The following is a 12,741-nucleotide window of genomic DNA, read 5'->3' as shown; positions in this document are numbered from 1 at the left end:
CAAATACCTTCTCTACCGCCTGATTGGCCACCCACCTCCAGCAAGGACCCACAACTTAACAGCCCTGTTCTGATTACACAAGTACTGTAGGCTCAGTGTAGAAAAATGGGGAAATAAATGAACGTATGCAGACAAGGAAAATTAAATCATTCATCACCACCCTGTCCTGAGAAACCCATAACTAACATTTTGTGACATTTCCTTCCAGACTTTTCCCTCTGTGAATGTATTTTAACCTAGCTGGAATCCTATCACTACGCTTTTATATCCTTCTTTTTATATATTTGCAGTATATTGAGAGCCATTCCCCAAACATTAAAAATTCTTCTGAAGCCTCATTCTGGATGCCTGTAAAAATGGTTGATAATTTATTTAATGAGGTTTATCCTGTGTCATATTTTTACCTTATAAATATTTTTATAACAGGCATCTTTGTATGCATGTCTTTGTCCCTATTTCAAATTATTTACTTACAATAGATCATGACAAATAGGATTTCTGAGTCAAAGGACATGTGTACATTGTTTTTTTTTTAATGTTTATTTTTGAGAGAGAGACAGAGTACGAGTGGAGAGGGACAGAGAGAGAGGCAGACACAGAACCCAAAGCAGGCTCCAGGCTCCGAGCTGTCAGCACGGAGCCCGATGTGGGACTTGAACTCACGAACTGTGAAATCATGACCTGAGCTGAAGCCGGACGCTTAACTGACTGGAGCCACCCAGGCGCCCAACAGTTGTTGTTGTTGTTGTTGTTGTTGTTGTTGTTGTTGTTTTCAAAGGACATGTGTGTTTTAAGGCACCCAGGTGGCTCAGTCAGTTAAGCGGCTGACTCTTGATTTCAGCTCAGGTCAGGTCATGATTTCATGGTTCGTGAGATCAAGCCCCAAGTCGGGCTCTGCGCTGACAGTGCGGAGCCTGCTTGGGATTCTCTCTCTCCCTCTCTTTCTGCCCCTCCTCTGCTCGCTCCCTCGCTCTCTCTCAAATAAATAAACTTTTTTTAAAAAGTAAAGAACATGTGTGTTTTGAAGGACTGTGAACCCCTTGGTCACCTTGGCCCCAGGAAAGTGATGCCCATATTTAGCCCCCCTTCAGCCATGCATGGGGGCTGAGGCTATTGGCGGGGGAGAGGGGGCTGGTTGCAAAATGCAGGGTCTGCCATCGTCAGTTTGTGTTGGCTCTCTTCGTCTGCTTCATGGGAGGGGTCCTCGGTGAGAATCATGGCCTAAATGCCCTCCCTTTGCTCCCTCTCAGGAGGAGGGAACGTGGAGAGAGCAAGAGGCCCCTCGGCGGGACACTCCTGTGGAAAGTTCTTGCGCTGCCGCCGCCATTGGCACGCCTGAAGGCAGCCCTCCAGGTATCACCAATTCCTTCTTTAGGAAGGCGCTAAGCTGGCCTCTCAGGCTGCCATGGGGCCTGCTTCACATTCCCCAGAGCCTGCTTAACTGGATTCGGGGACTCCTGCGTGCAGCCGGCCTTCATTTCAGGGACAATGCTTACAACTACTGCTACACTTACGAGCTCCTGAGCGTCGGGCTCCCGCTCCTCTGGGTGTTCTCCGAGGTCCTGGCTTCCATGTACCGGGAGTCTGAGGAGTCCCTCGAGACCATCCGCAACTGGGTGCTCAGATGCTTCCCGGTCAAGCTCCACTGAAATGCCAGCTACCCCCGAAGGGCCCTAACATTTCCACCTTAGACGGCAGTGTGTTTGCAGTTAGCAAGGCCCTGGCCAGGAAGCCTAGTATTCTTTAATAACCAGTTCGCTCAAAGCCAAAGAGTTTCCCGCTGGTCACCTGCACCTGACTTTGTCAGGGCGAGCATCTGCTCCTGGTGCTGGGGCCAGCACGACATGAAGGATGTTTTTTATAGCTTTGTCCTCCTTTTATACCAAAGCGAGCCACATTTCTAGGTTTACATTTCAATTTTTAACTTTTAATAAGCCAAGAAAAAGCTTTTTTTTTTTTTTTTTTTTTTTTGCTATGAGTGTCAATTTTTCTAAACACGGTTTGAAGTTTTTAACTGATATTACAAACCCTTTCTACCTTGCAGTCAGCTGCCGTAGTCACTGCCTGCAACATTAACGATTTGGGCTTTTATAGAAGCAGAAGTGAGTATGCTGCCTCCTGACCAGTGCTTTTAGATGTACGTCCCCTAATGCCACTTGTCAACAGGGGACAGTGTTTTGCAACACGAAAGCATGATCAGTTTAGAAGCAAGGAGTAGATCAGAGTGGAATTGAACCTACGGCCTGCAAAAGCACGCGGCAGTGTGTCATTGGCTGTTATCTGTCCTCCCGGAGGGACGGAAAGTGTTTTTGCTGCCTTATTTTGATGTACGATAGGAGCTGAAGGGTTTTTCCCCTCCTACCAAATCACAGCCAAATGCCTTAGAGCCATGGGGTTTCAAGCAGATTGCGACAAACCTCCATCATCCCTTCCCACTAACGAGCACTGCACGGGAAGCCCCTTGGCCCCTGACCATGCGGAGCTCCATCAAGCTGATGCAATGTCGAAGAAGAGCTATGTCAGTTGGTGGCATTGACGCCTGGGGTCATGACCCCTGGGACTCCCTATCAGGTCCTCAGCCCAGGCTGCAGACTGAGCCAAGGCCACTCAGGGTCTATAATGGTCAGGCTGAGGAAGGAATCTGCCCTCTCCTATCATGTCCTTTGGGACTGAGGGCGTTTGTTAGCACCTCAGGGTATTATTTCTGGGACGGGAGATCTGCCCCATGAGCACTATTTACAGACATCCTGGCTGCTTAGCTGCTCTGCTGCCGTGCATATTTGGTCAAAACAGCCCGAAACCATTTGTTTTCACACTGTCCTAGCAAAGGAATGTGTCTGACCTCCTGTGTCTTGACTAGCAGGGGAGGCTGGGGGTGGAAGCTGTTTGTTGACTGATACAAAGGAAATATGCCCTATTAAGGGCAAACACAGGCATGGGGCCTACCTGTGGTCTTCACTCTGGGCTTCCGGAGGAGGCCTCTGCTCCCCCCCCCTCCACTCTGCCTAGACATGACCACTGCTGGGTCTAGTGGAACAATGGAGAGGCTGCCGGGAGAGGCCCACCAGCGTGCTCAGGATGTGTACATTTGCCAGGATGGAGCTGGCTCTGTGCCCTTGTTACACTAGAGGTCTCCTCTCGATGAAGTAAGTACGGAACCTGTCGTGGGTTAGGAGCCAGGGCTCTTGAGTGCTTTGCGATGATAGGTTTCTATACGGCAGGAAGAGAGGGCGAGGCATTTCTACAAACACTTCCCTGAAGTTCTTGGATAACACAGGGATATGGCTGTGACCAAGTCCACAGGCACTGGCACCTCTGTCCTTGTTGGAACTGTTCTCAGTCTGATGACTCGTGTTGTGTTTTTCCAAATTTTTGCTGGGGTTTTACTATTCCGCGTGGTGGGAGGAACTTTTGCTTCATTCTTTGATTCCGAAAGGAAATTCTTGAGGTTGTGATGTGAACACATGCGCAGCCGTGTCATTGCTATTGTCTTCGGCTCAGGGTGGGCCGAGACGCTTTGTGGAATGCTCCACTAAGCCCGAGTGAGCATCTCTCAGAGTGTCCTTTACGGCCATGAAGAGACTGGTTTGAATTACTCTGGTGATACAGGGTGTGCCTGTCAGAAACCTGAGATGTTTGTACGTTCTGAGGCTTTGAACCTTCCTGGTGGGCAGCACCGAGACCCATGGTGGATCCCAGGAGGCACATGCCTCTCGGCCTCCCCAGCATATTCGAGAATGAGTATGAGACACTGGGCTAAAATTGGGGCCAAGAGATATGGGGGGAGGGGGTTCCCGAGGATGCGCGTAGCCCTGAGTGGAGAACAGAGGGGCACGGATCCTCTCTTGCAGAGAAAGAGGTGGTCACTACCAGAAAGGTTCACCTGACCAAAGCAAGCAACGATTTGTTTGGGGACATCCCCCTTTTATTAATGGTTGCCTCATCTTCAATTTCTGTGCCTTTCGTGTTATCAGCCTTTCTCCTTTGTCCCCCAGACTAAATTCTCCTTTCTATCTCTCTCTTTCCAACCTTACACTGTGGCCATCAGTTCGTTTCAGCCTTCCAGTGCTACACCCACTTCTTGGCTGACACACTTCTGCTCTGAGGTGACTGGTTTTCTTGCCGATTTTCAGAGAGTGGTACTAATGCCTAACCCGCTTTCCGCGCCCCGTCCTCCCCGCCGTGGTACTTACTGGTTGTGCTAACTGTGAACGTCTCGCATACTAATGGACTCATTCCGTGGCATGGTGGGTTAACAGCGTGGGGTGGTGCTCCGCTCGGAAGCCATTCTTCATTCTTTTCACCTCTGAGCCGGCTGCCCGGTCTACACCTGGGACATACCCCGCCTCCCTCCGGCTCCCTGTACGGCCTGCATGCGTGCCTTTCCCATTGCGAAGCCACTTACCTCCCTGGGACAGTGACCCCAACTGTGACACCACACAGCAGAGAGGGCTCTTCACCTTTGAAAAGAACTCTTTTATCTAGCAGCCTCTGAAAAAGTACATGCGTACAAGTGTCTTAAATTGATTCTAGTATAAAGATTATTGATCAAAACCATGGGTGACCCTTTCTGGAAGGATGTAAAAAAAAAAAAAAAGAAAAAAAAGAAAAGAAAAAGAAGGAGAGAAAAAAAAAAAAAAAACGCTCCCAGGCTTCATCGCAAGCCTGACCCATGCTCTGTGTTTCGAACACACAATCACAATTTTCCTAGCAAATCCCTTCCCTGCTGCAGCCTGTGCTTCAGACACAAGGGCTTTGCTGTGGCTCCTCTTATTGTCCTTGGCTCAGAAAGCCCCAGATGATGCAGAAGCTTCACTTAGAGCAATCATTGTCACAGGCCAGGGGTGGCTTTGAGGAATGACTCCGTTCAGCCCAAGCCTGAAGCAGCCCGTGTCCACGCCCCAGGGGCTCTGCTCAAAACACATTTCCCACCCCTCCCCCACCCCTGCCGCCTCATTGCCTGCAGCAGCAGGACATTCGAAGTGCTTTTATAGAGAAACACCGTGCCAAGTACGGTGGAGCTGTTGTGGGCCAGGCCTCAGGGGCTCAGGCTGCAGGTGGTGTCTGTCCTGCATGCGGCCCCGAGCCACGCTGACCTCTCAGCCTGTCTGCACAGCCCCGCATGCTGCGCTGCTCACCACATCGGTGCGGATTCCAGCCAGTACGAAGTCATTGCTCTTGTCTTGTCTTCTCTTGCAGAGTCTCCCTCCCTTTATAAAATGTCAACCAGAGGGGGCCCTTCTTCCCTCTCGGCCTTCTCTTTAGCTAGCCACCCCCACCCGCACCCCCCCATCTCATCACAGCGCATGTTTGTGACCTTTGGTAGTCATTTACAGTGCCACACGGAACCCTGTATTTTGCACACGGCAAACATTGTTTAGCTTTATTTATGGTATTTGATGCTGTAAATGAAAAATAAATATGGTTCTTTATAAAGCTCATTGTTTCCTCTCTTCTTTGCCGTGGAAGCTGCTCCAACCTCAAACACGGGGCTGGTTTAGGGGGATCCGTCTTCCCTAAACCGCTGGCGGGACCTGCATCTGTGGTGACACGGGACTCTCTGGGGCTGCGCTGGGCACTCTCAAAGGAAATATTACCCAGGGGTAATATTTGGAAAATGTCACCAATGCTCCTGGGCCAGGCTTTGGGGTCTCTTTCTTGAAAGCTCATGGTACTTTTCTGTGCAGATGCTGGGCACAGCTGGGTGAGGGTCGGTGTCACATCAGCCGTTGGAAACAGACTGTCTTAACAGCTCTTCGCGCCCCTGTCCCCCCATCCAAACCATGGACCAGTAGGAGAGCTTTCCTTAGGAAACTTTCTCTAAGTGAGGCTCCTATGTGACAAAGGTCACCCTTGCAAGTCTTATGCTGGCCCAGCTGAGTGAGAGGTGAGAGGTAAGGAGGAAGGAGCAGACACTGGTTTCAGAATAGCAGCGAACATGGCAAGTATGCTTATCCAGATGGAGAGCCGTTTTGTGATCCCAAGAGAACTCCCCTGTCCCCAGAGGCTCAGGTCCCTCAGTGTCTTAGGCTGCAAAGCTCTGCCTGCAGATCCATTCCGAGGACAGAACCCGTGGCAGGCTCTGACCCAATTCCAGGCTGGCCTCCCCATACGGGAAGGATTCAGAGTCTCACTTGGCTAGTCTGGACCGCACCAAGGAAGTCTGGTCCTCAGCCTCCCGAGGTTGGGATGCCAGCCGTCACCAGGCTGGACGTAGCTGGGCTTCTGACGCTGGTATGAGCCTCCGCCGAAGGGGCATTTCTGGGGCTCTGGGCTTCTGAGCTCAGCTGCTGGCTCCTGGAACTGCCTTCTGTGCTGCCCAGGGTTATGTACTCTTACCCAGGTGAGATATTCTTTCTCTTCCATAGAAGAAAGGGTTTCAGGGACTCAGGTCAGGAGCTAGGGTGGGCAAGTGACTCATTCCTTTATGTATTCATCCATGCAAGTATTTGTTGAACGCGCACCATACCCTAGACATATTCTAGGTCCTAGGGAGGCGATAGTGAGCCACACAAAGTCCCTGCCCCTCCCTATATCGTGGATTATATGTATCTCGGTCTCGTGCACTAGATTTGATTTGTTTTATTTGTACATACACTCACTTGTTTACTTAACCAACATTGAGTATCTACGGTGTGCTGGAAATATCACAAGAGGTGAGGTAGACAAAAGTCCTCATTCTCATGGAACTTTACAGTTTTGACTTTTTTTTTTTTTAACTTAAAGTGGGGTTAAAGCAACATTTTCCAAAGTGTGTCAAGGGAACACTAGTTCCAAGAGGGGCTTTGTGAATCAGGAGCTCCATAGTCACACAGTTTGAGAAATGGTTTATAGCAGTCATGCTGGTCCTCCCAAACCTTGGAGATCCATGAGACTTACTAACATGGTAAAGTGTCTGAGGGGTCCTCCAGTAAAGAAGCTTAATTAACTTTGTTGAAGTGGGCTTTCCCATACCTATTTGAAATTAGTTTTTGTTTGTCTGGGATAGGTTTTTTGTTTTGCATGATATATTCTACATACATGTTGGGTAGAATATTCTTAATCCAGAAACACTGGATTAAAGACTTAAAATTTAAAAAAAGGTAAAATAATAGAATTAAATGTTAGAATCAAGAATTGATTAGATCGTGGAGTGATAACTTTCTAAGCTTTATTTTGTTTTTTTTTTTAATTTTTAATATTTATCTATGAGAGAGAGAGAGACAGATTGTGAGCGGGGGAGGAACAGAGAGAGGGAGACACAGAACCCGAAGCAGGCTCCAGGCTCTGAGCTGTCAGCACAGAGCCTGACATGGGGCTCGAACTCAAAACTGCGAGATCATGACCTGAGCCAAAGTCAGACGCCCAACTGACTGAGCCACCCAGGTACCCCTTAAATTTTAGTTTTTTTTTCTTTTTAATTTTTTAATGGTGACTTTCTAAGCTTTAGAACCTTGAGAAACACGACACAAATTTGACCGTAAACATTTTAAAAACTTAACAGTAAAAATGGAAATATTTAATAGGCAGTCAGACTGAGGGAAAATGTGAATTAGGTGCTATAATGAAGGAGTTCATTGCTGTGGCCTTTAAAAAGTTCGTGCAAAGGAGGTGTTCCCAAGTACTTTGCACAGTGTAGGTGATCAGTTAATATTTGTTGATAAAAGACCAATGATAAACGTGCAAAGGCCATCAATAGACAATTCTCACTCCAGGAAACTTAAAAGGTAAATGCTAAAAAAAAAAAAAGAGCAAGCATTTATAAAAATTACATTCAAAGGAATGTAAATTACCTCGTTCCCACTGAATTACTAAAGAAGAAAGTGGTGTAGATTGTGAGCAAAAAAAATAGTCTTGGGTAAAAAGTAAACGAGGACTGTCTTTTCTAGAAAGCAATATGGCAACAATTATTACGATCCATAAAAGAACTCTGACCTTTTGGCGCAGTAATCCTACCCCAGGGAATTTATCCTAAAGAAATGATCCAGCCAAAGAAACCAATCTCCCTGTAACCTGAATATTAAGTAGAGCAAGTGGGTCAGGCAGAGTGGGTGGGCTGTTCTCCTTTATTTCTGTGAACTCATTCACTTTTACAGCTTTTTCTTTAATCTCTTAAATAAGTAGAAGTGACTGCTGCTTTTACTGCTCCAGGGCCAGCTGTTATTGATTGAGCGTTTCCTCCCTGCTGGGCTTGGGGCCAAGCAGCTCATGGGCAGTCCCTCATTAGCTCTTCACCTCCTTGTGGCCACCTTGAAGGTAACCTTGACATTAAAGGAGCTCTCTGATGCTAGGCAGGTGAGCTAGAGCAACATCTTCAACTGTGAAGGAACAGAGAGTCACCAGGCCCCGGCCAGGAATTAGATGCTGCTCTCAGGGGAGCCTTGGCCCTTGGGGAGGTCCTGGAGCTGGTCAAAGACCCAGCCTTGACTCCAGCGCTTTGTATGGACTAGTGGTATTGGGCAAGCCCCTCCTGTGAACTGATGCCCCTGGCTTAGGGTTTTGTGGCGGTAGAATCGGTGAACATGCCCAACAGGGCTCTCAGGGCAGCAAGAACTCTCTGGCTGAGCTCTAGATAAGCACCTTCCTGGTTTTGTGCAGCAGGGAAGGCCCGAGACTTCCCAAGGAAGTCAAGAGACTTTCTTGAGCATTCTGTATCAGCTGGAGCTCAGAGTGTGCCGGACGGGGCATCTTTAGGTTGGAGATTCAACAGAGGTCTCCATTCACACTGGGCAGCACCCTCTATTTTTCTCCAGTGTTCTGATCTCCCAGCCTTCTTGAAGGCAACTGGTCACCTCCTTCAGACAACCCAGCCTCTGCTCTGGAGCCCCCTTCTTTCCCCTGCCACCTGGCAGCAAGACTGTGGTTTGGCTTAGTGAATTCCTGAGTCTCCGCAAAAAGGGAGCTGGGCTCTAGCCCTGCCTCTGGCTGCCTACTTGACATCTCTACTTAGATTCTACCAAGAGTCTCCAACCTAAATATCCACCTCCTGCTCATAATATTCCCCTGAACAGACTTGACCCTTGGCCTTCAGTCTCTGGGCACAGCAATTCCATCTTTCCCCTTGCTTAGCTCAAAGGCTTGGAATCATTCTTGATGGCTCTTTCACTTGGCCTCACATCCAGCCAGAATCTGTTCCCTTGTCGACATCCCCATGCTACCTCCCCAGCCTCAGCCACTGTTCTCTCTTCTGGAGTTACTGCAGTGGCCTCCAACACGGCCTCCTGGGTTCTACCTCGCTTTGCTCAACCTATTTTCAACACAATCCTAGAGTAAGCCTTCCAGAGCTTAGATCTGTCCTCTGCTCAGAACTTTCCAGCGGCTTCCCAACTCACTCAGAGCAAAAACCAGTACATGTAATGGACTCAGATGGCTCTGGATGGTCTGGCCCCTGTTTTCTGACCTACTCTACTCCTGCTCTCTCTCACATACTGTGTCTCAGCCACACTGGCCTCCTTGAACACCAGGCACGTTCTGTCTTAGAGCATTTGCACTGGCTGTTCCCTCTGCCCAGAACACCCTTCTTTAGTATCTGTACAGCTGACCCCACCCTTCATTTAGCTCTTTGTTCCCTTGTCTCCCTCCCAGGGAGGTCTCCCGTTAATACTGCAATCCATACCCCCAGCTGTCCTGATCCCCCCTACCCCACTTACTAGTCAGGTATTCATAGAAATGATCACCCCTGACCATATCATGTAATTCACTTACTGATTCTGGTTATTGCTTATATATCCCTCCTTGCCAGAACATAAGCTCCTGGAGGGCAGAGATCTCTGTCTCTTTCGGACACTCCTATAATTCCCACTGGTAGAACAGTGCTTGACGCATACTTGACCCTTGATAAGTTTTTGCAGAACAGATAAAAGCCCTACCTTCTGGGCTGGACCTCAGACTGCAGAGTCTGCTGCTGTCTTGGGCTTGAGAAGGTCTTGCTGGCATCGATTCATGGCTCAGAATGACATGTGACATTGTGTGTCCTGCTGTGTCCACAGAGCCTTTTGATTGGGAGAGGGGAGGTTCAACTTGCATTCTTGCCTTTCGGGGGGGGGGGTGATCTTCACACAGCATCTCTCGCAGAACTGGGTGACCGGTGGGAGCCAGTGTGAGTTTGGCAGCAGAAAGCGGCTCCAGCGAGATCCCCTTGGGTGTCAAGGCCCAGGCCACGGAGCCACACACATCATCTCCCTCTCCTGGCATTCTGATACAGGAATCCAGGTGGCAGGTCTGAGACAAGAGGTGGGGTGGGGAAGGCTCTGCCCCTGCGCCTGGCATGTGGTTTGCTCAACGTGCCTTTGACCTCCTGAGTCGAGTCATCTTGCAAGTGTCTCTCATTGAGACCACAAGAGGGCAGGCAGCAGGGGGACCAAGGAAGAGGGGTAACCCCCCCTCACACACACCTCACCCAGACAAAGTAGCCAACTTCTCAATCTTGGGGGACCTAGCAGTGCCAGAAGATCAGTTCTCTCTCCTCCAATTCCCACCCGCATGAGGCCCAGCCAGGCCTGGCACGTCCCTGGGGCTGTGAGGACTTCATCCGGGCCTGGCAGCCATGCCTGCCATTCCCATCTGCCCTGAGGTGAGCTGTGGCACACTGGGATGGCCTGCCACCCGGCCAAGGGGCGTGTGCAGGACGGAAGGCCTGTGGGCCCCAAGGCTGTTTCCCTTCCTGCTTCCCTGGGCTGCTGTTAGGATTCCTACCCAGAAACTTAGAGTTCTCCACCCCCAACGTCATTCAGAGAAACTTGCATATAGGGTACTGGCTGTGCCCAAAGTTGGAGGCGCAGAGCTGGCCTGACACAGCACCCATCGTGGTGTGAGGAGGAGGAAGAAGAGAATGGAGGTCTGAGGACTAAGGCCCTAAATCTGCTGCTATTAGCAAAAGAAAAGGAGAAAAAGCCGGCTGTGTGGGGACCCGCTGATCTGCTGGGAAGTTACCACGGGCCCCCTCCCCTCCTGGTCCTGATGGAGGAGACCCCGCTGCTCACACCAGGTTCTGGGTCTGTCCGTAGACGGCACTCCCCTGCTGTCTGACCTCGTGTGCAGGCAAGAGGGCCCCACCGCAGGAGCAGGTCGGCTCTGGTGAGCTGTGAGGATGGAACCCACAGCTGGGGAGTCCTGAGCCCTCCCCCTAGCTGGCTTTTAGTTTACTCGGGCTGGCCTCTGCACAGAGGCTGCTCCCAAGGCCAGGCGGGGCCCTTTGAGTAGTGCTCCCCACCCTGGTTGAGGGCAGCAGAGCGTGGGCCTGTGAGTACACACGTCTGCGCACAAACAGGCTTAGACACTTGGCCTGGGGATGCCTGGCCAGAGTACAGGAGGGCGGGACAGAAATGCCAGAGGCCCAGGGCTCACCATCAGTTTTGCCATTCCCTGAAGACCCTTGGGAACTGGCATTTCTGGGAGTCTACCCTGAGGTGTCACTCTCAGAAGCCTGGATGGCAGCTGTACCGTCTTTAGGCACCTGTGCCTTTATCCTTTAAGGGTACATGCACTGTGAGGGACCCTGGTACTGGCATAGACAACTGTGCCATCCCCTGGCAGTGAGTGGAGGGAATGCCTGACACAAGCCCCTTCCCAAGCCCCTCCCCCCATCCTGCTGGGGGCTTGTCAGTGTCCCCTCAGTCGTCGCTGTCCACCTTACAAGATGGTGGGGAGACCGCTCTATGCTTAGTGTCCTGGACATTTGCCTGTTCGCTCTGAGACATCCTCCCCGCCCTTTCCCTGCTCTGCTCTGTAGTGAACAGGTGTAATCCCTGCAAACTACATTTCCCAGGCTCCCTGGCAACTGGCTTCCTGTTAGGCCTGACCATTGGGTGCACTAGTGGGAAGGTGGAGGGCGGGATGAAGGGAGAGGCCATGGTATTTCTCCAATTCTCTGCATCCCGGGCAGTGACTGTGTCTCCCCCGTGGTACTTACTCCTGCCTGGCAGCCCTGGCCTTTGGACTCACCGTCTCCTCCCACCGCCCCGTCAGCAGGTGGCTTCCTGCTATTGCTCGTCTCTGGGTTGTCTCCCGATCTGCACTTGGCTTTCCGGCTCATCCGACACCATCGTCAATAGTTTCCTGTAGTAACTTTCCTCTGTTGAACTTTCTGGCTTGAGTTCTATTTTCCTGACTGGATCCTGATAAACTTAGTTTCGTTGCTCTTTTTAAACTTGGTTCTTCAGAGAGAACAGTGCGCAAGACAGCAGAGGGAGTCTTGCCAAGCCCCGAGCCAGAAGTAGCTCTGGCAGTTAGGAGCTGTGTGACTTTGGACAAAGAAGATAACGCCTGTGAGCCTCAGTTTCCTAATCTGTAAAATGGGCTTAATAACAATACACAGGAGAACGTGTTGCTTTGCTGTCTCCCTGGGTTCTGGGGGGAGCGTGGAAGGGTCTCTAGTCTTGGGGAGAAAACAGGAACAATTTCAGCAGCAGAACCAAGGGTCCTCACCCTGACACTGTAGCTGGGGTCTGGCCAGATAAAGGCCTTGGGACTTGGCTGCCGGGGGTGGTGTGTGAGGACAGACACAGCTTGGCTCCGCTGCTGGAGTGTCCTCTATCACCAGGCAGCAGGTGTCTGGCTAGAGCGCTGGGAGGAGACTGAAGTGCTCGGCTCTGAGCAGAGCTGCTTTCCTCCAAGAGGCCAGGCTCAGTTGCTCTGGGAGCTGCTGGATCATTCTCACCCCCACCCTCTGCACCTCCTTCCTTGGCAGCCCCCAGCCCCACCGGAGTCTTGGATTCTCCCTATGGAAATACATAACTTCAGGCAAAACGTACGACAAGTTGC

The 12,741-nt window shown here is 50.6% G+C and overlaps 1 protein-coding gene across 5 annotated transcripts in view; it reads left to right on the top strand.

The window, feature by feature from the left end:
- Nucleotides 1-5,436, top strand: part of MICAL2 (microtubule associated monooxygenase, calponin and LIM domain containing 2) — a 142,665-nt gene extending 137,229 nt beyond the window's left edge. For 4 of the 5 annotated variants that reach the window (XM_049649851.1, XM_049649848.1, XM_049649841.1 and 1 more), the window contains 2 exons: nt 1,251-1,353; nt 4,049-5,436. In XM_049649851.1, the coding sequence (XP_049505808.1) occupies nt 1,251-1,353; nt 4,049-4,089 (144 nt within the window). In that variant the 3' untranslated portion in view covers nt 4,090-5,436. The remainder of the gene's footprint in view (nt 1-1,250; nt 1,354-4,048) is intronic. The other variant, XM_049649844.1, reaches the window with a different exon arrangement.
- Nucleotides 5,437-12,741: the final 7,305 nt, after the last annotated feature.

This window comes from Panthera uncia, chromosome D1 (assembly GCF_023721935.1).
Source record: "Panthera uncia isolate 11264 chromosome D1, Puncia_PCG_1.0, whole genome shotgun sequence".
NCBI classification, from domain to species: Eukaryota; Metazoa; Chordata; class Mammalia; order Carnivora; family Felidae; genus Panthera; species Panthera uncia.
The sequence above is the reverse complement of the archived record's forward strand: the minus strand, read 5'-3'. Positions and strand labels throughout refer to the sequence as shown.